Here is a 27,360-nt window from a genome sequence, read left to right on the forward strand (position 1 = left end):
CATCTTAAAAACAAAAAAAAGAGACAATCTTTCTTTTGCATTTCTGTGGGTATGTTTCTTGTATTTCTTTATGCTTATGAAAAATGAGACATTAATAACCTTGACCAGAACCACACACTGAGCAGACAGGCGCTGTGTGAACTTCCTTACTTAGCCCATGCCAGTCCAGAGACCACAAGAAGCAGTGAACCTCTAAGCAGAGGGAACTATCAGATCCAGCTGTGGTTCTGTGAGGGAGTCCAAAGGACTGTATTGAGACCAACAGACTCTTCAAGCTTCTTTTTTTGATCTAATTTATTTTGAGAATACATTTTGAGAGCTGATTAGCCAGCATACTAAATCATTGCACTGCCTAACCCCAAAAAGCAACCCTGACAAACAATTAACAATAGAAACACCATTGTAGCAACAAGTGATGGATGGCTCCAGGGTGTAGCTTGGGCCTAGTCTTTGTTCAGAAGAAAGTGGCTGCTGCTAAATAAAGAAATGGGTAGTAAAAGGTGAGAGCAAAGAGATCATATCTGCAATAACACTCTTTGCTCTGCTTGGGGGTATGTTTCTCAGAGCAGTGAGCATCTCAGGAGACAGGAGAGCCCCTGCCTGCTGACTGCACGCTGGGCGCGCTCCCCAGGAGCAGAGTGAGAGGCTCGCATGCTGCCTTGGAGTCTCTCTTGTAGAGTCAGAACGTGTTGGGAACAGGCCTGCAGATAACGGCGCTTCATGGAGCAGTAAAAGCTGCCTCAGACTTTCCTGTAAAGACACCACAGAGTTCTTCCAAGGGAGGAATCCAGAGCTGGATTTTATCTGCATACATCTTACCATAGAATCCCAGAATCCCAGACTGGTTTGTGTTGGAAGGGACCTTAAAGCTCATCCAGTTCCAGCCCCCTGCCACGGGCAGGGACACCTTCCACTAGAGCAGGTTGCTCAAGGCCGAGCTCTGGGATTTCTTTTAATCCTTGTAAGAACACAGTTTCAAGTTCGTGTCTATTGCCACAGGCAATATCCTGATTCCTACGTTTCTGTCATTAACTTCTAATCGTTGTTCCAAGTTTTGTGCTAATTTACCAATTTGCCTATAACTTACTGCTGTACTCTGTTAAGAGAAATTGGGTAATTTATCATAATGCCTCGTATTGATTTTACTATGCAGAGATAAGCAAGTAATAAATTTAAGGACATAGTGTAAAAAAGGAAGCTGTGTATATATGCACTGTAAACCTGACGGTAGGTAAAGATTAGTTACTATAGACTGCTGGAAAGACACATGGTTGGAAGGACCATTTAAGGTCTACAGCATTCTAAACGGTGATTAAAATGCTTGAGACACTTTGCCAAACAAGACAAACTACCCTCCATAATCTGCACAGGAATGTTATTTTTGTATGCTTCACATGAGCGCGCACACATGCACACACTCACATATATTTAGGTCACTATTTTTTTTAGGACCAGAGTAAGAGAAAGTCATCGATTAGCCCAGTAAATAATTTATCTTCATTTTCTGAGGAGGCTTTGCCATTTTCTGCTCTTACTGAACCCTTAGACAACAGTTTGCTCAGCCTTGACCTATCCCGTACCCCTGTGCTGTGTTAAACAGCCAACTTGCTCAGGTTGGGTTAGACAAAACATCTGTAGCTTCAGCATCAGAAATACAAAAAAACCCAAAAATGAAGTCTAAAGAGCTCCTGGACCACGTCTTATGTGCCAGGTAACCATAGCAGAGAATATGGACTGAAACAGTGAAGCAGATTTAAAATGATCTCCTGGTTATTTTAGTGTTCAGAGGTCCACTTTGGAAAGCAGGTTTAGTTTCAGGATGAGACTCCCGAGACCTTTTGTGCCCATTTCTGCTCAAGGGCTATTGAACCAATGTGACCAATTGTACTAAGAGCAACAAAAGAAGCTACAACCCCCACCTCCACCATGCATCCCTAGATCCTCCTCAGCAGCAGCGGTGTTTGGGTGGTTGGTTTGGGTTGTGCCAGCCCTCAGGAGCCTAAGTGCGGATCAGGACGTCATTGTACCGAACTATATCTAGAATCACAGAATCATGGAATGGTTTGTGTTGGAAAGGACCTTAAGGCTCATGCAGCTACAACCCCCTGCCACGGGCAGGGACACCTTCCACTAGAGCAGGTTGCTCCAAGCCCCTGTGTCCAGCCTGGCCTTGGACACTGCCAGGGATGGGGCAGCCACAGCTTCTCTGGGCACCCTGTGCCAGCGCCTCAGCACCCTCACAGGGGAGAACTTCTTCCTTATATCTAACCTGAACTCCCCCTGTTTCAGTTTGAACCCATCACCCCTTGTCCTATTGCTACAGTCCCTGATGAAGAGTCCCTCTCCAGCATCCTTGTAGCCCCCTTCAGATACTGGAAGCTGCTCTGAGGTCTCCATGCAGCTTCTCTTCTCCAGCTTGAACAGCCCCAATGTTCTCAGCCTGTCTTCATACGGGAGGTGCTCCAGGCCTTGATCGTCCTTGTGGCCTCCTCTGGGCTTGCTCTGGAGCAAAAAATAAACCCCTTCATTCACAAATCCACACAGGCAAAACATGCTTTGGTGACTGGCTGCAATGACAGGGCATGTTCTGACACTCAGAAAACTGCTTGACATGCGGAGAGGACAGTGCACTGAGCAAATCCACTTACAGAGCTGATAAAGCTTGTGTAATCTTACTGCCTCATGCAGGACCATTCCACATTGCTTAAGCTGTTGGCCTGTGTAACTCATGAGAGCTGAGTGTGTGTGAGCTGTGCACAGGGTTCTCCGGAATCCCCTGCTTGTCAAACACCCGTTCCGAGTGCTTCCCTGCACAGGCAGCCAGCAGCATGGGCACAGCGCGGGGTGCCTGTCCCAGCACGCTGCTGGGGTTGGGCTCGCTCCTAGCAGCAACACAGCGTGTTCCCTGCTCATCTCAGGAGATGAGAGACAAATGCAAATTGGAATCGTGCCCTTCTGCCTGTCTCTGAATGGCACTTTCTTTTTCTGTGGGGTTTCCCCTCACCCAAAGAGGATATACCCTAAGCCTTGCATTCACTTCTCAATATGTGCTGCCTTATAGTCACACGAATAAGTGATGCACTCCATACCACCTTGTACCTGCTGCTGGGACACTCAGTGTCTGCTTTATTCCACCTGAGGCTGCAAAAGCGTGGGGCAGCTGCTCCCTCTGCCTCAAGAAGTCCTGAAGGTGTTGGGAGCTGCCGGCCCTGCCCGCGCTGCCCGCCAGGTGGCGCTCTGACCAAGAGTTTGCGGTGGCGGCGCGGGGGGCGCGGTGGTGCGGGGGGTGTTTGCGGAGGCCGGAGCTGCTCCCACCACCGACACCCCAAATTCCGTTTCGTTCCCCGCACAGGGCCTGGGGCCGCTCACCGGTTCCGGCTGCCCGTGGAAGGACGGCCCGGCCCGGCCCGGTCCGGCCCGCGGGGGGAGCTGCCGGGCGCGAAGGTGATGTGAGAGCGCCCGCAGCAGCGGGACACACAGGGCGATGGAGACGGGAGGGAGCCGCATCGCATCCCTGCCTGGGCACTCCGCAAGGACAGCGTTGGCCGGACTGCTGACCCAGCCTGTTCATACCCCCGCCGGTGCGGTTCGGGGAGAGGCGGTGCGGGCGGCGGGTCCGTGCGGAGCACCGGCGCGGTCATGCCGCTACTCCGCTCGGTGCCCCGGGAGAGGGGTTTCGTCCCGCCTGTGGGACGTCCCTTTCGTCCTCGGAGGGATCCCGATCGCCTTTCACTGTTGGTGGGTTTTTTTTTGTTTTCAGAAAACCACTATCAGCAGAACAATTCCCGCACCACACCCCTGTTATCATGTAGGTAACCTCCCTGCTTGAAATATTTCAAATGGATAATAAAATAGTCACCATATCCGTGTAAATTCCCGCAACGAGGAGCCAGGAGACTCCTCCCCGTGCCCCCCGCGACAGGACAGAGGCTCCGGGAGCGCCCCGGCCGCGGGGTCGGACCCGGCGCGGCCCCGTCCCACGGACACCGTGTGCGAGCCCACGGTCGCGCAGGGCCCGGCGGAACAAGGCGTCCCCGCCTCTGTCATCGCAAACTAAGCGGAGAAGGCACCGCAGGTACACACACGGGCGGGGCTTTGCCCGGCCCCGGCGCACTGCGGGACCAGCGGCGCTGCCGGGGGATGCTGCCGGGGGCTCGCCCCGCCGCGCCGGTTCGCCTGGGAAACCGGGCGGGAGAGTAGCAGCACGTTACACAGTAGCGGGGAGGCAGAGCGAGGGGAGGAGCGTCGGCGCTGGGGCAAACGCATAAAACCAGCCCCAGGTGCTCGGCAGCCCCGGCGAGCGGCGGCTACCGCAGAGTAAAAACTTCCCCCCCCTCCCCGGTGCCGGCCGGCGCGGAGCAGCGCGGGGAGCGGCCCCATGCCGTCCGGCGGGCCGGGGCCAGCCCGGGGGGCACCCCCCGGTGACACCCCCCGCAGCTCCCGCCGCTTTCCCCCGGGCCGTGCCCGCAGGAGGAGCCGCGCTCTCCGCCCCGGGAGGATCGCTGTGAGCCTGCGGGCAGGCAGGTGATCTGCCTGCCAGTCCTGGTTACCCTTCTTTCCACCTCCCGCCTTTCTTCCCCCCCGGCTGGACAACTCCCTCCCCTGGAGAACACGCCCAAGTAGCTGAAAAAGAGAGAAAGCGAGGAGAAAAAAAAAAAAAAGGGGGTTGTGGGGGGGAGAGGGCGAGAGGAGGGAGACAGTTACCGCTGGACCTGGGGGAGCCGCCGGCGCTCAGGAGGATCCCGCAGCCCGTGCCCTGCCGGCAATAAAGCGCTACGTGTGACAGGCATACAAATCCGGGAGCGCGGGAGCGGCGGGGCCGAGGCGGGCCCCGGCGGGCCATGCTGAGAGCCTGCGGGGGCTCGCCGGGGCGCAGCGGCGGGGCGCGGCGGCGGGGGGGGGGCCCGCTCAGCCGGGCGGCCCTGACCCACTGCACCGCCGGGACCGGAACCGGCCCCGGGCCGGCTGCGTGGCGCGCACCGTTTCGCACGTTGGGCTGAGACACGGCAAGCAAGGAATATGAACAGGAAAACAAGGCGCTGGATCTTCCACATCTTCCTGAGCCTGGGGATTGTGTATATCAAGATCGGGTAAGTAACTTTTTTTTCTTTCCCTCTTTCTTTTATAACAATTGCGCTCTCGCGCTCGCAGCCGAACCTGCCCAGACCTGTTACTATTTAACTCGGGAAGTCTCAAAAAGAAAAAGATGATGGTGGTGATCACGGTTATTTCGTAAAGGACAGGTAGAGCCCCCCCTGCTCTTAGTGACCTTCGGGGCGCACAGCCGCGGGAGCCGGGCGGTCCCTGCCGATGGGGGAACCGGGGAACCCCCCCGGGCAGCCGAGCCCTTCTCCGTCCTAGCCTGGGGTCCCCGCCGCGGGGTGCCCCCGCCCGCCCCTCGCAGCCACCTGCTGCCGCCCGCGGCTCCGCTGCCGCTCACGGAACCCCCGCACCGAGCGGGGAACGGGCCGGTGGCGGCTGCCCTGACCCGTCCCGCAGCAGCATCCCCGGGCCGGGCCGTGCGGCGCTGCCCGCCCTGGTGCGCCCGGCTGCGGGGGGGATGCGGCAGAGGGCGCAGGTCACCCCCTGCCCTCCCTCTGCCCTCCCGCTATCCCAAAGGAGAGGGAAAACCCTCCCGGCCCGTTGCCTGTGCGTGGCCCGGGCACGCAACGCCGCTGCACGCGTTTTACTTTCACGAATGAGGAAGTTGGGTCCCGTTTTGGCAGGAGCCTGCGTGCGCCTTATCACCGCTCGGGCTGTGGAGAGAGGGAGAGGGAAGCGCAGCGGGAAGAGGCGGCGGTTTTCCGGGGGCACCTGCCAAAGGCGGGCTCCGCGGGTGCCTCGGGCACCAGCCGCCCCTCAGCCCCTGGTGTCTTGTCGTTGCAGGGGTTTTTCCTCTGTGGTGGCCCTGGGAGCCAGCATCATCTGTAACAAGATCCCGGGTCTGGCCCCCCGGCAGCGGGCAATCTGCCAGAGCAGGCCCGACGCTATTATCGTCATCGGGGAAGGGTCCCAGATGGGCATCAACGAGTGCCAGTTCCAGTTCCGCAATGGGCGCTGGAACTGCTCTGCCCTGGGAGAGAGGACCGTCTTCGGGAAGGAGCTCAAAGTGGGTACGTTGTCTCTCTGCTCGCTGCTGGCCGGCTCCCACCCGCATGACATCCAAAGGGGGGCACACAGGGAGCGTCGCGAGGCACAGCTATGGCATTGGGAAGGACCAGCTGGCTCATCCAGCTTGTGCCAGCCAGGGCAGGAGTGTCACCTTGGGCATCTTCACGTGAATGCTATGGCTGTTGTTACCAGTGTGACTGACATCTGCGCTTCCTCCTGGCAGGGCACCGGCTGTGGTTCAGGAAAGCCCTTCCACAGTGCTAGCTTCCAACACAGTATTGCACTGTCCTGTCTTGCAAATCCTTTATGAAAGGTTCCCCATCTGTGTGCATGGGACAGGACAGCAGCCTTGTTCATGTACTTAAGGATGTGAAGAAGGTGTTTGGTTCTGGTTAAAGGTAGTGGTCAGAGTGTGCTGAGCGGGGTTAGAATTACACTCTGGGGTGCAGGCAGCTCAGCAGTGACACTGGCCTGATGTTTGTACCTGTTCAGACTAAGTCCAGCAATCAGTCTTGTTGTAAGAGACTTCCACTGGACACGGTAGTTATTCTATAGCAACTATATGTAGTGTCCCCCCTCCCACCAGGAAGAAGGGGTGGGTTCTGGTTTGAGATGTCAGGCCATTTACATAAACTGTTCCAAGCAACAGGCAGAAGATCCCATTTCCAGTTTCCTTCCCCCTCCTTCCCGTAGTTATTGCAACAGTACAAAATACATCTAAATTCTTAACTAAACCAGCATTAATAGTGACAAATGCAAATACCTGAGGAAACAGAGCTCTCATACCCCTGTACTGCAAACCACGTAGTAGTGGAGCTTACTCGGTATTTGTTGATTCCACAGCACTTAAAATACAAAGACAGAGGAAAGGTGTTTTCCAAATACAGGTATAGCCATTTTTAGAGCCATCATTGAAAGCTAATCACTCACAGGACGGCATTCTGCATCCAGAAGTTGAAGTTGAGATCTATGGTTTTCAGCCTTAAGGTCTTTCTGCATCCTCCCCATGTAAAATGTAGATGCCAAACCCAGAAAATCCATCAAACAATGCTTAGAATGATAGAAAACATGGATATTTAATGAGAATGGAAGAAGTGACTGAGAACAGGAGGTAGAAGAGCCCTGAGCAGTCCCACAGCAGCTGTGCCCTGGCTTCTAGCTTGCTGGGAAACCCTCTGGACTGGACTTGCTCCAGGCACCGTTTAGTCATCTATGGACAAATGGCAGGGTATGTCCCTGGTACCTCATTCCTGCATTCCCATGAAACACAGGAATACATCCTTGCTGCTCTGCTCTGGGACTCCTGAGAACTCCTGGCAGGAGCTGAACGTGTGTTTTATCACGTGCGCACGGTGATATGTGTATTTTCCAAACCCCAGTGACATTTAAGGGAAGATCAGAAAGAAGAAGATGACTAAATTTGAAAGCCCTGTGTGAGTTACCGATATTTCAACACCTTTGATAATCAAACAGGGTGAGCCAAGTACGGGATGTAAAAGCGACCCTGCACGACATTGTGAAACATCTGAAAATGGACCATTTATTCAGATTAGCTCACTGTTTCTATTCCTTGAGCTGAGCTGTTCCTGTCAGTGATGCATGCAAGTGTTTGCCACTTATGTCAGTGAAGAGCCCATTTGGATGGCTGACAGGTTTGGGCTCATTTAGTCTAAGAGTAACATTTCCTTAAACAGAAAATGTGAGAAGGATTTCTTCTTCTCCAACAAATCTTAGAACTGCGGAGTTGCTGTGGTCTATTGTATAAACATGCACTCAGTTCCCCCCCCCGCCCAAAATTGAATTATTTAGCTAGAGGGTTATATTTAGGTCCTTTTAAAGAAAGTCAATATTAAAGGAAGTAGACTTTGATCTGTCTTTGAGGTGATAACTCTTAATATGTTCTATCTATCCATTATGAGGCTAAGATGGATAGGGCAAATTCATCGTTGGCTTCAGAACACAGTCAAGTGTTGAATGGCATCCAAATGATAAAACTCATTTAAAGAATAACAAACCTTTCAAATTTAAACAGGTTATACACTTACATTTGAAAACAAACTTCGATAAAAATCACACAGGTTTCAGATCTGCAGTGGTGAATTTTACTTGCATCCAAGACATGCATGATGTCTCAAGGATAGAAATACTCAGGCCTTCAAACACTGTGAAATGTTATAACTCTTGCTCAGGTTGTCTCATTGTTCTTCTGCTTCTTCTCTATCAGCGTGTACAGAGACCTAGAATATCTGACACAGCTCATTTTTCTAAAGCTATAAGAAAAATAATCTGCTTGCCAGGTTTCTCCCTCTTTTCCTAAGATCTCTGTGTCAGGGTGTGGTCTAGGTTGCCATTCAGAGAGATAAAGGTTAATATTACCCTCATGAAAAAGGGTAAAACGTAAGTGCCATAAAGCCATAAGTCAAATTAGGTGCCCACAAACTAGAGGAGATCAGCCCTCTGTGCCTTATCCTAAACAGAAGGAGGGATGTGGGACATGAAGGACCTTATACCCTATAGGGTGTATTTTAAGGTTACAGTGAACAAGAACAATCCAGGTTAATATTAGTTACTGTACCCTTGTAGCTTTTTTAATTAGCAGCAACAGCTCTAGATCCTCAGTCACTTGACATTGTGTATATTACAAAATACTATTCAAACAGCAACTAATACATTATCACCTTTTATAGCATTCAAAAACTGATTTTATTTTTTGGCCAAATGCATCCTTAAAGTTATTACCTCGGAAGTATGTGGGGCAGCTTTGTCTTGCAACTTGCACTGAAGTCAGTGGCCACACATGACCTCATTGAGCTTTCTCTCTCAGAGGCCATGCTCTGCCTTTGGAGTGGCACTGATGTACTCGCTCTATGATTAGGGTATGACTTTAGAATGACAGTGATGTGGCTGGCCTGGCCACTCCACTGCTGAACGTGTGCAGTGAGCAGTCTAATATCAATCTGGGAGGATGTGCTTAAATAACTCTTATGCTAATAGGATTTGTGTGTGTTTGTCCATACAAATAAGTTCCTTTGGATACCACAGATTCTTGGGAACTATTTCCCAAACTGTGATTTTGATGGCACACCAAGCTAAACCTCTCCAGAACCTGGTTTCTTTACTTTTACCTTTACAGGGTGATCCGCTTTAGGAATGTTATGCAAATGTGCACAAATTATTGAAATTCTCTTCTTGTCACTACAGGGTGATTCAGGAGGCCTCAGTTCTCCCTGTGGCTCTGCCATTGTGTGGCTGAGGGACAGAGACTCTGCTCTGTGTTCCTCTTTTCCTATTCTTAAAATGCCAACAGCCAGCCCTGGTGAAACACAGAAGTCAGTAGGAGGAAAGCATTAAACACAATTTTCCTGTTCTCATCTGTAGCTTGTGTATATCTGTATTTTAACAAATTCACATCTAATTCATCTTCCAGGGATAACTTAGTTGTAGAGTTACAGTTAACAACTATTTAAACTCATCCATGCTTCATATGGCCTATTTGTGATCACAGACTCGAGTTTCCAGCTCGCTGTAGTGTACTTCCAACCAGTGCATAGCATATACTCTCCATTTCTTGTGTAATTTTGTTTAGTTTGTCCTTCAAATAAGAGATTCTTCCCTACTGACATACTGTGGATATCTTATCGTGGCAGCTGGTGACAATAGTGCCAATAACATGAAGAGAAATAACAGAGTGAAAGTGACATCAGTTTACTCCAGCAGAGAACTCGGTCCAGTTCCAGGAATGATAAAGTCACCATCAAGATCACCACAAGGATTTTTCTTCTAGACAATTCTGTAGACACCTTATTAATAATGTAAAGTCATAAAGAGAAATTTTAAAATAACCATGGAGATGACGCAATGCTGCAGTTCTGGACACTTTTAAACCCAAACGTATTTGTTACTGTGCTCAGCAGTTCTGTTCCTGAAGATGGCCACAATCAAAACCAAGGGTTTAAAGCAGGATTGGCGAAAAAACTGCCCACCTCTCTTCAGGTGAAATGTGGTTCAAGCCTCAACATCTGAGCAACCAGAGATGTCTTTGATAGAATGTGAAAATCAGATTTGGGCTCTGCTGGACTGCAGAAAGAGGAAGTGCTATGGCAAAGGCCTTAGGTGCCTTAGTAACCCGTTTTGGTGTGCAACCTTGTCAACAGGTAGTCAACAGTAACTTTGCTGTTTGTGATAATCACAGGCCAAGGAATAACTATCTCAAAAAATTCCCTTAGGATATGTATATGTTTCATGGTATCTAGAGGGCAGCACCATATTGGCGTCATAGGGAAAAAACTGAAAAACTATGTCCTTTATCATAACTGAGCAGCACTGCCACTATTAAATGAGACCTCCCAAGTGAAAATAATGCAAACTGTTTGACTCCATCTCTGCAAAGTGACACACAAAGGAAACTCATCTCAGTGCAGGTCTATGAAAAGAAAGGCACTATGACCGTGCAGAAGCCGTCACAGACCCTGCATGGAAGAGGATGGAGGGAATCAGCCAATGGCTGTGGAGACGTTGTGGTCATCTTTGAAGCATTTGAGCATTACAGCAAAACTGGTTTCAACCAAGTTTTCATCCTGGTCTTACCAAAACGCATCAGTTCTTTGGTTTCTTTCACACTGAAAAATGTTTCAGTATAATCACATTGATGCCTTCATCCATCTCACATTACTCATGTGAATAAGGAAAGCTGAAATCAAAACAAGAATCCGTATGGACCAAACTTCTGAGCACAGCACCAATGTACATTGTGCCCAGCGCCTTTGAGTGAGGGATCACTACAGATATACCCAGATGTACACATTAAAACAGGAGAGGCTATTAGCTTTCCTTTATACAGTATGTTATTAGCTCTACACTGCCCACTGGACTGAATTTAGCGGTGATTTATTTCCTATATATTAAAATAAACTTTTCTTCTGTGGCTTCAACAGCATAAAGGAAGAGGGAACATTCTTGTCTATTGCAATAAATGACAACTACCCTACAAGCTAAACTCTTAAGAAGTAGCTTGTTCAGGAGCTATCAGGAACTCTCTCTTTTGATAGTATGAAAAAGAGAACAAGATCTAGCTCATTCTCCTATCTGGTCTGGTAGAGTTATAAGAAAATAGAGTAAAACTTTGTTTTGCCACTGTGTGAAGGACACACAGTTTTGCAAACATCCTGGTACAGGTGTGTTCAAGAGAGGATTTAATCTTCATTTTCTAGGGCTTTTTGATTTGAAATACTGGTGTAGTCTCTTGTGTTAAGTTTTATAGTCTGATTCTTTGAATTACAAAATAAGAGACCAACTAAACAACCACTGGTAGCTCATCCCGAAAATCTTGCTGTTTTCATATTGCATGGAAGATTACCTGCACAAGTCTATGGGAAACCAGGCTCTAAGTCCTGCTGCACTATTCAGTGTTCAGTTTTCTGACTCAGTGGTGTTACAAAACCCCTGGGATATATGGGAAAGAAACACTGAAATTCATGGGAGTCTTGCTATCTACTCAAGCAAGGTCAGAATTGGTATTTCTGTGCAGTTTACAGCCCTTATAATCAGTTCTTAATGTCAGATTCTTGCATGAGAACAGTTACTTGCAGGCAAAACAGGGGCCAGGCTGAAATATGGCCTGAACATCCAAAACCCAGCATGCTGCTGTAAGCCAAAAAGTCAATCTATCTCAGCAGGGACTGTCACAGTAAGATAAAACATTGCCCCAAGGTCACTGCAGTTGGAATTCCCATCAGAAGGTTTTCATACCTGCCTTCAAATGTGTCTTGTGAGTACATGTTTCAGAGAAACAAAAAGATTACATTTCATTGGAAAGGTGGAAGAGTCTCTCCTACTGCAGGGTCAGCACGTGGCTCTTCCTGAAGCACGGCCGTGGTGTGGAGGGATCAGAACCATCGCAAAAGGGGAAACTGTTGTTTGAACTCTGAAATCCTGGCTGTGATTTCTGTAATGCACATGCCTTCAGTAGCAACTTCATAAGTTTAAAGAAGGTATTTTCAATGTTCCCTCTCCAAGAATTTCATGTGTTGACAAAACTAAACTTCAGTTTGTGAATGTGGGCAGTGACTAAACCCCCCAAAGTCAAATGTCTCTTAGAGCAACTCATTTTATTTCCTGGTACTAATCTTTGCAAAGAGCATGCTGCTGATTTATAGAGAACTGCCATTTTCATTTCAAGTCAGTACAATATTTTAAGGCACCAAACCCCTCAAAACTTTGACCCATTACAGAAGGGGAAAGACAAACAGGAGGGGGATACTTCAGTGATTTTTTTAAGCTACCATTTTTATTAATCACACATGCTAGGTTAAGGAAATATAAAGCAAAACTGTACATAGCCTACCAAGGAAGGAGGAGGCACACCCCAAAGTAGGCAGAGGATGAGTCTGTTCTTCGTTTTTCCTAGCTATGAGTTATGACCTCTATAGAGAGATGTGAAGTAATGTTAGCTATGGCACATAATTGGCAACGCACATTGTGTTTCCATCTTTCTATTTTCACAATCATATTTCAGCTCATGTCACTGCAGGTAACTCCCTCTCTGACCCTTTGGCTTTAAATAGCAGAAAATACAACCCATGTTTTCCAGGGAGATAAATAGAAATTTGTCTTTTTTATTTCACAGCTTAGTCAGTTTATGAAGGGGACTGATGGGGTGGGCCAAGCTATTTAGAAATATTCTTAGATCCCGAGAAGTACTGAACTGCTGAGCACCCGTTGACTTCCTGCAAGTAAACCCACTCTATCTTGCGGGCTTAGGTCCTGTTGCCCATGCAACATCAAGGTATTATGTAGGTTTTTAAAACTAAGTTCTTATTTCTAATCAGTGTGAATGAAGCTTTTTACAAACTGTTAAATTTTTTAGATGAAACTAAATTAAAAGCTGAATTAAAACTAGAATGCAGACCACTCTTTGCAGCTGATCCGCTTGTTGATCAGCCACAGCCCAGTCACACAAATATTTATACCCAAAAGCAAAGATACACATGTGAGTATTTGCAGGATTAATGCTCCCCAGATATGCATGAGTTGTATGGAAGTATGCTCAGTGTTAGGAGAGCCACCTGTGCTGGTAATACTTATATTTGCACTTACCTGTGGTAATCATAGCGCTTCTCTTTGTGACATCTGACACGATACGGTGGTGGTTGACTGTGCAGAGCTCAGAGACAAAGCCAGCTTGGGATTGACACGTGCTGCCCAGTGAAGGGTCTAAAGCCAGGACTCCAGTGCTTTGGAGCATGATTTGCATCAACAGAGTGGAGCTGCAGGAATATTGGAAGCCACGGGTGCCAAGCTCTCTGCTATCAAAGCAATTGGGGCATGCTGAACACCTTATGGAAGCCCAGAAAGAGCAGGGAGATCTTTATGTCTGACGTGAAGAAAAGCCTCTGTTCCCACAGCACTGAAGCACTTGTTTAGGCTGAGGACAGCCCCTTGTGTGGATGGGGAAGCAGAGCCAGGCTAGTGTTGGTGCCCACATCCCGTGGCCAAGCTGAGTGCTGGTGGGTGGCACTGCTGGGGTCAAGCACAGGGTGTGTCCCCCACTCCCCACCAGCCCTGCTGTGCTTGAACAACACTTCTGGTATTACAGTGGTTATACCTGGCAATGCTGCTGTGGTTAGGAACCCCTGCCAGATCACCAGCTGCATTAATGACCAGAGCAACCTCTGACAGACTGCTGCATCCTTTCCTGAAGCTTCTAATGCTTGGAGTTGAGCTCTGGTGTGAGTTTAGCCTTTGCTTATTCCAGACAATGAGAAGAATATGTGATTTGGGAGCTGAAAGGATGGCTTACAATCTCTTTGCACATACAGCCAACTCTCCACCTCTCTCCACAACTCCTGTAGGGCTCAGGCAGCTGTCATTCATTCTTTCTTTTGCCAGTTTACTCATCACAAGTGGTTTTACGTGCATCCTTGCAAGTCACGGGCTGGAAAAGCCTCGACAAAACCTCTTAAATTGACCTGGCATCTGGGATTATGATTTCCACCAATCCTCCCACAGAGATCAATGGATTTGTTCATTCTATGCATTTCTAAATTAAACTTACTTTTTTTGAAATTTATTTTTTTTTAAAACATAGATTTAAGTCCATTTGCAGGTTAAGGATGGGTTCGGTGGGAACTGACTGCAAGAAGGTGTTCAGAGACACCTTGAACACCTTTTGAGCAGCTCACGCCAATGACTACATTTCATTGAAGCTCTCCAAAAGGTCCTTTCTGATCTCAGTGCTGAAAACATACTACTCTCCTACCTACTGCCTGATTTTCCGAGCCATCTAGAGAAGGTAATTACTGCAGATTAGGGTTTTCTACACTTTATCAGTTACACAGAAGAGCAAACCCCTTGATTTTACCATCAGCCTGCTGACTATCTACCTACTTTTGCTAGGAAAGAAGTGTTTTGCTTATTCTGGTCACTGGCCAAAGCAGGCTCTGTGTCTCACGTGGTGTGGCGCATCGTTGCCAGTTCTGTCCTTTCCTTACCCTATGTTTTGTACCATACCTCCTGCTTTGCTCAATTTCTTTATCATCCTGCACCAGAGGTGCTGTTCCCACCTATGAAATATTTTGTGATGCTACAGTTATCATCACCTTCAGCTTAAAGTAAATATAAGAGTCTCAGTACTGTGTTGATATCAAAGCCTGATCTTTTTCTAACACTAAGATCCTGAGTCTCTTACTACTAAATTTTCAGAGGGAAAGTAAAGCACAGGTCTGAGTTGGTTGTCAGAGGGACATAGAAACTGTAGGCTGAAAACTAAACAAGAAAGAAGATAAAAGAGGATTGTATCAGCTCAGTGCCCAAATTGTTTGTCTATGGGAATCCAGAAGTGATGATGCACCTTTCGACCTAACCATGTTTCGAGGTTAGACTGAATATGGAGCAGGTCAGCTGCTCTAGAGCATCAGCAGAGTCTCAGAGGAAACAATCCATTGCCTGCAAGGAGCAGCCTGAGCGCACCTTGTTAAAGCAGCGTTTTCCTCTGAGATCAGGCACCTCAACTGTCTGCTGAAATCAGAAGAAGAAGAGTAGCATTTGCTATTTAAAAGTGGTAGGAAAACACATGTTCTCATGTTATCCCATTTGGTTTCCAAAGCCTTATTACACTCCTTTGGTATCTAAAGCATTGTCACAGAAGAGGCTCAAAATGAACTAAGCTTCCCCCTAGCCCATATGCTGACATTCCTATGCTGACATACCCAGACAAGGGTAATGAAGCTTCAAAAAGTGAATCATTTGTGGAAAACCAGGGATAGTTTGGTACAGACGTGACAAGCCTGTTCCATTTTATCAATACTGCACAAATGCCAAGGTGCTTCCTGCCTGGATGAATTCCTCCAGACACTTGCTTTGTTTACCTTGTAATCTTCTAACTTTTAGTTTCAAAAAGCTGCTCAACTTTTTCCCCAAACAAGACCAACTTATAAAATAATTTGTGTAATACATTTTATGATCAGGATTGACACTGGGGTCTGATTCTGCTTCTGCCAGTTTTATACTCCCTGAGTTGCATTTTGCTCCCTTCTAAGAAGCAAAAGAGCTGCTTAGTCTTTAATATGTTGAGTACATCGGGTTAAAGTGATCTCCCAGTGTTTTTTATTCTAGATCTTGAAAACAACTTGTGATAGAGCAGAAATCATCCAACCAAAGGAAAAACAGAACCAGATGCAAATTTCACCAGAAATCTGATGTAATGCATTGCTCCCATCTGAGCAGAGAAACTGGGGCTTCTTATTGTACCTTGCCCTGTTTGTCAGTGCATTTTTCATAGTGTTGTATTTAAAATAGTGAGGATATTGTTGAGGATAAACTGGAGGAAGACCTACAAGGTGCCCTGCCTGGTCCTGGTGGATTCACTCTGGAGTGGGACCCAATTTCCACTTGCCTCCTCTGGTCTCCATACACAGCCGCACAGAGGCACTGAAAGCACAACTCCAAATCCATCTAAAGCTTGGGATTTCTATCCGACATTTGGATGTTCATAAAAAGCCATTAGTTCTGGAAAGCCTCGTCTGCAAAGTCCACAGTCACAACAACTCAACATTTTGTGACATTACTTTTTTTAAATATAGGGAAACAAGAAATCCTTTGAGAAATCCTGATACTTAAATACAAGTTCCTTAAATACAGTGCATGGCAGTATCAATGGGAATATTGCCTATGCAATAAAAGGGCATGAAGTTGCTTATTAACAGATTTTATGCCATCCTGTTTTCCCATCTTACTTCCTTGCCTTAAGGAAGTGAACATTTTGCATTAGAAGAACCATTTAGTGACAAGCAACAGAAATCCAGATCATGGATGTGAAAGGGATGTAGCTGGGAACGAAGTGCTTGTAAGATTTCTTGCCCAAGTAATGATTTTTTTGTGAAATCCAATAAACAGCAGAAATGTGCTTGTTTCATGTAAGAGAAATTACTGCCAGTAGCTGAGCTCTGCCAGAACTCCACTGCTGGGTGTTTGGAGAAGGGAAGCTGATCTTCCCATCTGCACCTCTCCTAATTAAGAGCCTGATTCTGATCCTACTGATGCAAGGGTAGATTTTGACCTTAGAGAAATAAGAGTACCGGTAACTGCTTAGTTTGGGAGATCCAAGATTGTTTAAAGGGCTGTCTGACAGACATGGGCGACCTCTGCAAATCTCCTTAGGTTTTGAAGAGGCCCTCATGCAGCAGAACTGGTTCCAAAAGTAGGATTCACATGTGGGAAATCCACACAGCAGAATGCCAAAAAGCTTCAAGAAGATAAATTAAATCACAGATTTTAAGTGAGCACCAAACAGAAGCCTGTTGTTATTATAGCCATGTTGTTGGTCCTTTCCAACCCTAACTGTTCTATGATTCTATGATTCTATGATTCTGTGTTGCACAAATTAATATTGGCTTAACCTCTTCCTCACAGCCCTCTGGGGAGGCTGTTACTTTGCCTTGCTTTTATCATGGTACCTGCAACAGGGTAGGGTTTTTTTCCATCCTAATTTTGAAATATTACATTTTGAAATTTAAATTTTGAGACATTCTGAAATTAAACCCAAAACTTATTTCATTGCGTCTGCACAAATATCACTGCTGAAAACTTTGTGACACCTACAAGGTAAAAAACCATGTTCCAGATCACTAAAGATATTTTCAGAACGAGATTTCTAACAGAGGTTTTCTTACTGTAAACAGAGGCTGGTTTCCTGTACAAATATCTTTTAGTGCAGAATTCAATTCCTAAATAAAATCCCATTTCTGAGCTGATTTTTCAAGAAGTCGAATACGGTTGTTTTAGCAATTCCACCTATTTTCTTTGTCTTTCTTTCTTTTTGAGCTAGAGCATTTGCCACCCCACCCTGTTGCTGTAAAAAGTTTAGTTTGACTACTTCTAATACCATCTGGAAATATATATATGAAGTTGCCTAAACAATACTTTATATCTTACTATTTCATAGAGAGCTATCATTTCAGAGAGCGAACATCCACAAAAATCAATACTTAGAAGAGCAGAGACCTGCTTATGCCTGCAGATTTACAGCACTTCTAATAATAGCCTCCTGATGTTTGCACTGCAGGAGCTTGCCTATGTTTTTCTAACTCATGTCACCATGTTGTATCATGTATTTACAGCACTGTTTTCATTTCAGGTAGCAGAGAAGCAGCATTCACATACGCCATCATTGCTGCTGGAGTAGCACACGCAATCACGGCTGCCTGTACACAGGGCAACCTCAGTGACTGTGGCTGTGACAAAGAAAAACAAGGACAGTACCATAAAGAGGAAGGATGGAAATGGGGAGGCTGCTCTGCAGACATCAGATACGGAATAGGATTCGCCAAAGTGTTTGTGGATGCCCGGGAGATTAAGCAAAATGCAAGGACACTCATGAACCTGCACAACAATGAGGCCGGGCGGAAGGTAAGTCCTTCTGCTCTCTTCCCAGGCCACCTCCAGCCTGGGACTGGAGGTGGGTTAGGTTATGGACAGTGCCTGGGAACTACAGTGTGCTTTAATGCTGACCTCATTTTACAGTAGACGAGTAGGCACCTTGGTGAGTTATACGAGCTGGTTGGACCATCTGTCCATCACATATTTGTCTAAATGTTACTCTGTACAGCTGGAAAAAGAAAAAAGCAAACAAATATTTTATCTGTAAAGTCAAATGATACTTATGATAAAAAGCTTGCTGCTACTGTGTGGGTGAATGGGATTCTCGTCAGGTTCAGACATGAACTTCTCATTTGAAAAGGGATCGTTTTCAACCCAACTCTTTAAACCTTGCTGTTTGTGTGAGGACTACCTCTAGAAGTGGAATAATACTTTAGCAAAAAGGCCACAGGCTGACTCACTGTTACACCATTATATGGATTTGCTTTATCGTTCTGCACAGCAAGATTCCTGCCCTCCCCATTCTTTTGGACTGGGTAGCTGAAACCAGCTGCTCCAGAACCAGTGCTTGGAAAGACAGGAATTCAGCAGCTTCCAACACACATTTCCTCTGGATCCTGGGCACTGAGTGCCCCGGGTTTGCTGCCTTTGCTGTTTGCTCCGCTCGGCCAGTTTTCTTATTATCAATGGCAGCTATTGCAGAAGCAAGACCTGGTCTGATCTGTGCTTCTCAGATCCCTGCTGGTCAGGCCTTCCCCAGCATACATTGAGCAGTCTTGGTGGTGCAGGGGCTCTGATTTACATCAGCGAGGAGTGGTCAGGGGCTGCCTTGTGCTCCCCATGTGCAGGTACAGTCCAGCGCCGCCCTTCGTACGGAAGCTGCTGTTTTGCTAATCACATCTTACAGAATGAATGTCAATCCTCTTGCTTTCTGAGCTGTTTTACCTCCTCCACTGAGCATTAGTACTGATTTGAGCATTATGTTAGTGTGACTTAGAAGCAAATGGGAGAAGGAAGTTAGGAACAGCAGGAGATTTGTGGATACTATTTTTGTTGTAGTAATTACCTGTAGGCTCTGAGACATCTCCACTTATGCTGGAGCCAAGTAGATTGAAAAAAAAGTCATTTCCACCCCAAAGAAAAGCCTAACCTTTCTTTCATTTAATGCTACTGTAGTAGTTTTATAGATGAGATGATGGTTTTTACTGTCTAGTATCCCCAATGCCTGCCTGTGTCTGGCTCTCTAGTGCAAACACGGTATGTCAAACCACTAGCAAAATTAACGCTGAGTTCTGAGAATAAATCAAGGACTACCCATTAGTATTTGCTAAACAAATGATCTGAGATCTTTATTGCTTACTGAGAAGCCTGGTAAAACACCGAGATCCACAGTCTGCTCTGTTATACAAGCACAAATCCACTGAAATAAAAAACAGCAGAGGAGTTTCACCTTTGCGGGAAAGCTACTTCCTTGAAAGGTCTGCTTGTGTTCGATAGGTGCTGGCAAAAGATTCCCAAGAATTGACACACCAGCCTACAGATAGCTGCAGACAGAGATGGAACTGGCTACTGGCTAGAATTCTTTTCTTTCCAATGCAAAGCTCAAAGATACAGAGAAAAGAAGAAATTGCATTTTTTGACTCCATTGTCACCCAGGTATGGACCTAGGGTAGAGGAGGAGGGCGACTGGTCCTAGAGCTGGCCTGTGGGAAGACAGAGCGTTCAGAAGCCTCCCCTTGAGGACATGAGCTCCTTGTGTTTCTCACCTATATGTGCACAATTTGCTGTCCTAAAGGATTGTGCCTGGAAGACTGAGCTGTGCGCATTGTTACCTGGGAGAACAGTGGTGTGTGCTATCTCTGGCCATCTGCCATTTCTCCAGCAGGCTCAGGAACTGTTCTGATCTAGAGATATTTCTACTCTTCTTCCTGCATCCCTTACAGAGCAAAATTACTGATCTTTGTTCGAACAAATCTCTGAAATCTTCAGGGGAAAGAAGGAGTAACATGACTGAGAAGAGGCATGTTCCTCCACCATCCTGGAGAGAATGAATAAATGATGTTTTTGCTAGCAAGATTCCTTTCAGGCTTTGCTCTTATGTGAAAGATCACAGCATTTAAAAGACAATTGGCAGAGGGAGGCCATTATGGGTATTTGGCAAGCTAGGTCTCTCACAACCTAACCCTTTCACAACAAAGACTGTCTTGTTTTGAGGTGGTACTCTCCCTTTTAGAGCAATATGGATCTTATCAGCCTTCACACAATCTATTCTTGGTGGCTTTCCTCTGGGCTACAAATTCTTGTCTAGTTTTACTCGCCCATGGCTAGGTTTTTGATGATATTTATGCACCTAGGAGACAGACAGGCACCTACTGGCCTTCCAGAAATAAACCAGATATTCAATTCTTATTGATCTGTTATCTTCACCTGTAGGCACTGCTATGCTGTTCACAAGCTAGTCCCCTCTACTTTAGTCTTGCAGTGTGAAACTGCACTGTGTGCTGTGCCCGCTGCCCTGGGCACTCACAAATGACCTGTGGAAAGGTCCTTCTTTAGGATGACACCAGCTGCAGGGGATTCAGGATGCACTGTAGTAAATCATACATGTGTTATTATCTAGTTGACTTCCTAAGAATCACTGGCAAATTCATCTGTTCCATCTTGGTGAGCAAGAGATGACAGACTTTGCACTGCAGTAGGCAGGCCCAGGGGCGTGAGTAGGACTGCGTGGTATAAACCTACAGAGAAGCAGGAAATGTCTGATCCAGATGTTTTGGAGATCTTAGTTCAAGACTTTCCACCTTCTTATAGCCTTTTTTCACCTGGGCAGATATCTCTCTGCTTCCTGTGGTGCCAACAATCTCTCTGAATCACAGAATCATAGAATCAACCAGGTTGGAAAAGACCTTTAAGACCATCAAGTCCAACTGTTACCCCAGCACTGCCAACACCACCACTAAACCAACATGACTCTGTCAGAGCAATAGCACAGTTGTCTGTCAGCTTTTTCTAGAGGTGAATGAAAATGGTCTGTGCCACATGTGGAGGATTTTAGAGGTCATAGATGGAGAACATCCATGTTACTTTTCCTCAGACAGCCTTCGTAGTGCAATGCTTAGAAAACACTCATGTGCACACCCAGGATGCAGTGAGAAGCACTCCCACCTGAGATCAGCGGGTGTGAAATGTCTCCACTTCCAGCTGCTCCCACACTGCAAACTAATGCCAGTGATGCCAATGGTTCCTGCAGGATGATGCCTCCACTGCTGGGGTGGAGCCAGTAACTGTTTCAGGACAGGGCTCTCATTCTGTTCCTCTCCCTGTCTTGGTGACAAACTGCCAGCACTCAGTTCTGTAGCACACAGGCAGAACTTCAAAGTTCCCAGGCTGCTTGGAAGGGAAGGGGCAGAGTTCAGAACAGGGGTCACAGATACCCTACAAAACTGGCCCCAAGTAGCCCAAGAAGCCTCACATAATTTGTCAAACCTATTGGAGAGCAGCTATTTCTAACCTCCAGAAGCAGAGTTTAGGGTGTCTTTCCTCTTTGAATTAGTATTTCCTGAAATGCTGATTCACTGCAGGAAGAAGCAAACAGTACAAGGAGAACAGGAGGAGAATTCATAACAGCTGGGTCAGAAAAGAGAGATAAAGCTCGAATTAATTTAAAGGCATAATCCTGATTTGCCCTGAAAACTTCCATGTGAGGGGTTATAATTGCCAGACTGAATCGTCTGTTAGCAAATTTGTCTTCTCAAGTACAAAGTTAATTAAATTACTGCAAGTAACACAATAATGTACGTCTGAGAGGAATTTAGGCTCCAGGAAATAAAAATGTTATTCTCCAAGTTATCCTGCTAAAAAGTAGCAAAGTAGGTACTGAAAGGTTCTACTCATTTTGGCTGTAAATGTTTCATTTTGACAGCAAGGCAAGGTACATGACCGGATTGCTCTCTCCTCTCTTTTCTCTGTGACATTGAAATTCCACGAATGGCATCTTGCATCAGTGTTACATCATATTAAGTATAATGCAATATTATGAGTCATTGTTATAAATCATGGGCACAGGCTGCATTAGAAAGCTTTTGCAATTCAAGAGCACATCAAGGTGGATTCCTATTCAGTGCTTCTCTTTGGAGCATACATAGGTGCACTAACTTTGCAATGTACCTTCATCCTCTGAATCAGGAGCATTTCAGTTTTCCCTTTCAGCTCTCAGGCTTGCACAAGAAGTGCAGTACGTGCCTAACAGAGTTGCTGCAAATATCAAGCAAACTATGAGAAAGCAGAAGGTGTTTCTGAAGTGGATCATGCAATGATCATAATATCTGAAGTGTTCAGTATTTTATCCTTTAGGGAAAACTGTAATGATGTTGAAGTGAATCACCTGCACTTGGAAAGCAGGTTCAGGAGTTCTCCCAAGCGATTCTGTGAAGCCTCCACTTATATGACACTCTCCCCTTTACCTCCTAGCACCTCTGACCTCAGAAGGAGATTCCTGCCATATAACTTTCCTGAACTTCTTCCAGCTCTTGCATAGCATTAAATCATCACACAACTGCAAGAATGTAGTTGTGTGATGTCTCCTGGAAGAGACAGCTATTCCTACTTCAGTCAAGATACCTTTTACTTTAACTAGCCTATTAGCCTGAAGACAAGAAGCCACAAAGAGCACAAGCTCTTGCAGACAAACCACTTGAAAGCTTGTAAGCATCTAGCGCATTGTTAGAAAAGAGACAAAACTGATAAAAGAGGCAGCCAAACAATTGAACATCTATCATTTTTCTGAATATAGGCCTGACATTCTGGAGATTTAATAGTTCTGCCTGAACTAGGTATGAAAGCACATGAAAACATGGCACTATTCCTGCTTGCACCCATGGCTTGGTTCAGCTGCCCGCAGTGGAGGGGGATTGCAGCCCCACTGGGGTGGGCCTGCCGGAGGAAGTCTGCAGCTATCCAGGGAACCCCAGCAGCCCAGGGGCTCCTGGAAGGAGCTCTGTTTCCAGAAGATGACCAGGGATGCACACTGCCTGTCTAGCAAAGTACAGTCAGTGTGCCAGGAGGACACGGGGCCCATGGTGGAGCCAAGAGATTCCTTCCCACATGTAGGTACCAGCTGTAATCTGGTGCTAAGCAATGTCTGCACACAGCACAACTGGCTGATAGTAACCAAACCCATGTACTTCTGTATTCATGTGCCTCCCAGCTCCATCAGAAAGAATGTCTCTAATGGCACAGGCACACCAGGATAAAGCTTGCCTGTGTGGAGCTGCTGAAAATTACCATCGACTCCAGAGAGTCTAGAGACCAGCTCCAAGCAGAGCACCGGGTGAGGCTGCCTTTATACTCCTGGCACCAGCCATCAAGTGATATTACAGTATCAGCAGCAGAGCCACGTGTTTCTTGGCGTTCAGAACTTAACAGTGCCCTTACAATTGTACTTCACATTTCCCAACAGGTTTTTCTTTTCCTTTTTGATTTCTGTCGTTGGCATGGGCACAGAAGTGTTTCTGATTTTTGTGTTCAGAAGCTTCTAGTCCTTAGTGTTAGAGATGCTCCTTAAATACAAAGCTGATGAATTATTTTCCTCTTTACTGGTAGAGTCTACTTGTGAAACAATTGAGAGTGGTTTGAAGTTGGGAAGGATTTTTCAGAAGTAACTTTCCACTTGTAGTTACAATTCCTGTGAGGGATCCTGGAGACAGAAGCATACCTTGGACTAGTTGTGACGCCTGCTTGATCAAGAGCTTGTTCATTTACATCCAGGTCCCCTCACTGCACTTGGACCTCCATTGTCAACAGATGTGTTGAGTGTGTAAGAGTGAGAAGCACAATGTGCCACTCCTCCGCACAGACTGACCAAGCCCTTGCTTAGGCTTCTTGCCTGGCTGATAAGGGACCAGGAAAGTGCTCCTATGCTTCCATGCCTGGAAGAAGATTGGGAGCTTGGTCTGCTGGCAGGTAGGTGCCCCTTGCTCATAGTGGCAGTAGCAATTCTGACAGACTTCAACAGTAGCTGTTTAGACCCCTGACAGATGAGGTTAGTAAGATCAGATTGATAGAATCATGGACCGGTTTGTGTTGGAAGGGACCTTAAAGCTCATCCAGTTCCAGCCCCTGCCATGGGCAGGGACACCTTCCACTAGAGCAGGTTGCTCCAAGCCCGTGTCCAACCTGGCCTTGAACACTGCCAGGGATGGGGCAGCCACAGCTTCTCTGGGCACCCTGTGCCAGCGCCTCAGCACCCTCGCAGGGAAGAGCTTCTGTGTAAGAGCTCATCTTAATCTCCCCTCTGGCAGCTTAAAGCCATTCCCCCTTGTGCTATATACCTATATATGCCTTTGTAGAATGTCCTGGTAGCTGGCTTGCTTAATTAAAATATACAATATTTTGCCTAGATTAAACTGGGCAGTTGGAGAGGGTTTACAGGAAGGTTTAGACACGTGGCTTGTGCCTCACTGTGATGGAATAATGGAATGTGTAAAAAATGCTTCTGACAACTCTCACTGACATGGCTGTAAGGTACAGCAAAGAGAAGGAGTGTCCACCCACAGAACTGGATCCACTTATAGCATGTTACCTGAGGGAAACCAAGTCCTGTCCCACCCTGCAGTTTCCTGTGCTTCATGGCCCTCCTGTCCAGAGTACTTCCCTTCTCCCCAAGCCTCCAGCCTCCAGGCCTGGCACCACAGCTGTAGTTCGATGCATTTAGAAAAGGAGCATTAGATGTAACAAAGTCTTTCCTGGCAACCTCACCACCACACGTTTGCTGAGGGGCAGCAGGATTCCCAGAAAGGCCAAGCACTGAATTTGGAGGAAGTCCAATTCACTGAATGGGAAAAGTTCCATTGAGGTTGGTGGGACCATAGGATACAGCTGAGTGCTTCCAAAAATCCCATCCCTACGGAGTGTTTGTAGTCCATAACAAGACTTTGCTGGGCAGTTTCCTAGGTGTGAAAAAAATATACATCCTGTGCACTCTTACAGTATTTTGTTTGTATTTTGAAGGATCAAAGTACTATTTTATGGCTTTCCTACTTTTTTTAGATAGATCTTAAAACAAGTCCCAACTTGACAGACAAGCTCTGCATCTTCTCAACAGCCCAGAGTAAAGACAAGGGGAACATTAATGTTAGTCTAAATAACAAGAGGGAATTGGACTGCACAGGAACCATAATCCATGCAAATGGATTTTCATTCCACTTGTCCTCCACTTTCAGCTAATCAGGAATTGTGATACATGGTCCCACTTGTATTTTGGCTTTCAACTCCCTCCTATATCTTATGTGGTTGAAAACTGAATTCCTGATTTATGCTGAAGATGATTAAGGAATGATAAATGCTATCACTTACCTGCAGTTGCAATTTCAGAGGATTCTGGCATTATGAGCAAAACATGCATTTCATGTATATAAGTACCAGAGCTGACAATCTGTCATGCAGCTGATTGAGGGCCAGGGCCTCTTAATAAATAACAAAGATCTCAGATTCCAAATTTAATATATGCACCTTTTATAACTGAAATGATCAGATCTTGCTCCAATGATGGATTTGCTCCACAAAGCCACTGGCTGGGTCACGCGATTTTGGACATTTACTAATTTAATTTTTTCTCTTTGGACACTTAGCAGCATTTCCTTCCCACAGGGCACACACTTGCCATCCAGCACTCAGAGGGGAACATAATCTAGGTGAAAACAGTCGCTGTATAGATTATTCAGTTCTACTAGTGGTTTCGACACCGCTGGATGTGACCCCTTGGTGGAGTCTTCAGTGTCTCCCATGCTGCACAACAAAAGCCCTCATTTCTAAACAAATATAACTGATTTGGCAGAAATGCAGCTATCACAGAGCATAATCACTTCAAAGCAAATACGTGCTATGTATGGGTATTGTAAAAGTTACGCTGAACATGTAATACGAGTTTTAAGAAAGAGTTAGCCCTAACTCTGACCCATGAGCAGGTCTGTTTTGCCTTGTATTATTTATATTAGCCGTGCTTTTTGATGTTTTACTGAGAAATTAAATCAGAATTCAAAATTATTGAGCTTCATACCTAAATCTAGGCCTAAGTTGTTGCAAAACTTCCAGAAATAGCTGGTGAGCACAGTTCTGCTTCTCCTGTATTCCCTAGATGACGTTTGTTGCACTTTACATTTAGGTTTCCAAACCTAAGAGTGATTTTCTTGCATAAGTCTAGACACTTCCATCTCCGTATTTTAGCAATTTTAGCAAAACTCAACAGAAGACAGGTATTGGCCAAATTAGCAGGAAACTAATGGCCAGGCTATTCACTGAGAACGTTTTTAATAGACAAACAGGCAGTGTTTATACTGCACATAAAGTTTACACTGGAGATCTTGCATGGTGCAGTCTCATTCATTCCATCTCTGACAAAGTGTACCCATTCATCACATAACTCTAGGTTTGAGTGCTTGAATCTCTGCTACCATGCTGTGTCAATGGGGATAGAAACTGGAATCTTCTCCAGTTACAGCCCAAACCCCTACAGTCTCAGCTGGAAGTATCTCCAGGAACGTTTCCAAGAGCCTTGCAATGATGAGTCAGTAACATGAACTCAGTTACCGTGGCTATGTAGAGGCATTTGGAACAATCCATAATAGAAGTTTTGGTAAAGGTGAAAGTTAAACCAAGGTTTGGTTCAAATGCTTTACTAGACACTTGGTGGCAGAAAGCTCTGAAGCCAGGAAACCCTGAACACTCACCAAAAGCAGTAATTGCTGGCATTTGCTGTACAAATGGAATAGACTTTTGCTTTAATGGAAAGAACTTCCAGGTATTTTGCAGTAAACAATTAAAAAATCAATTACATGAAGAACAACCTTTTAGTCCAAGGACACAAACAAGGCTTGTTTTGGTACTGGAAGAATGTAGAATGGATCTATTAAAGGATAAGGATTTCAGGTAATTGCAGAGACGATGCTTGGCTCTGCATGCCCAGTTAGTGCCAAAAGGTGCTTGTATTAATCTGCATTAGAACTGGTTATGGAAATGACCCTGAGCCTTCTGATACTTAAATATGAGCTGCACCTAATGGACTCCATATGGTCTCTAGGACAAACAGAAGGGTCAATATTCACAAACTCTAAATCAGATCTAAGCCGACATCTATTGCTAGTGACCTAGCAATAGGTTCTCTTGGTAGCATCAGATGGTGGCCTACTCTGAGGAAACTAGCCTTGTGTTAAGCATACTACATCTTATACTAAATATAAGACCACACACAATTATGAGTACAACCATGTTCTCTTACAGGGCTATTCCCACATGAAATTTTAATTGAGTCACAGTGCATACTGTTATCTTTGGGTATATAAATCCTGCAGTCATATAACAATTTACTATTGAGATGGC

At 46.0% G+C, this 27,360-nt stretch overlaps 1 protein-coding gene across 1 annotated transcript in view; it reads left to right on the forward strand.

The window, feature by feature from the left end:
* The first annotated feature begins 4,285 nt into the window (after positions 1-4,285).
* WNT7A (Wnt family member 7A) overlaps positions 4,286-27,360 on the forward strand; it is a 39,560-nt gene continuing 16,485 nt past the window's right edge. The window contains exons 1-3 of the mRNA XM_030501827.1: positions 4,286-5,090; positions 5,887-6,113; positions 17,744-18,015. Coding sequence (XP_030357687.1) covers positions 5,020-5,090; positions 5,887-6,113; positions 17,744-18,015 — 570 coding nt within the window. The 5' untranslated portion in view covers positions 4,286-5,019. The remainder of the gene's footprint in view (positions 5,091-5,886; positions 6,114-17,743; positions 18,016-27,360) is intronic.

Source organism: Strigops habroptila, chromosome 11 (assembly GCF_004027225.2).
Source record: "Strigops habroptila isolate Jane chromosome 11, bStrHab1.2.pri, whole genome shotgun sequence".
NCBI lineage: Eukaryota > Metazoa > Chordata > Aves > Psittaciformes > Psittacidae > Strigops > Strigops habroptila.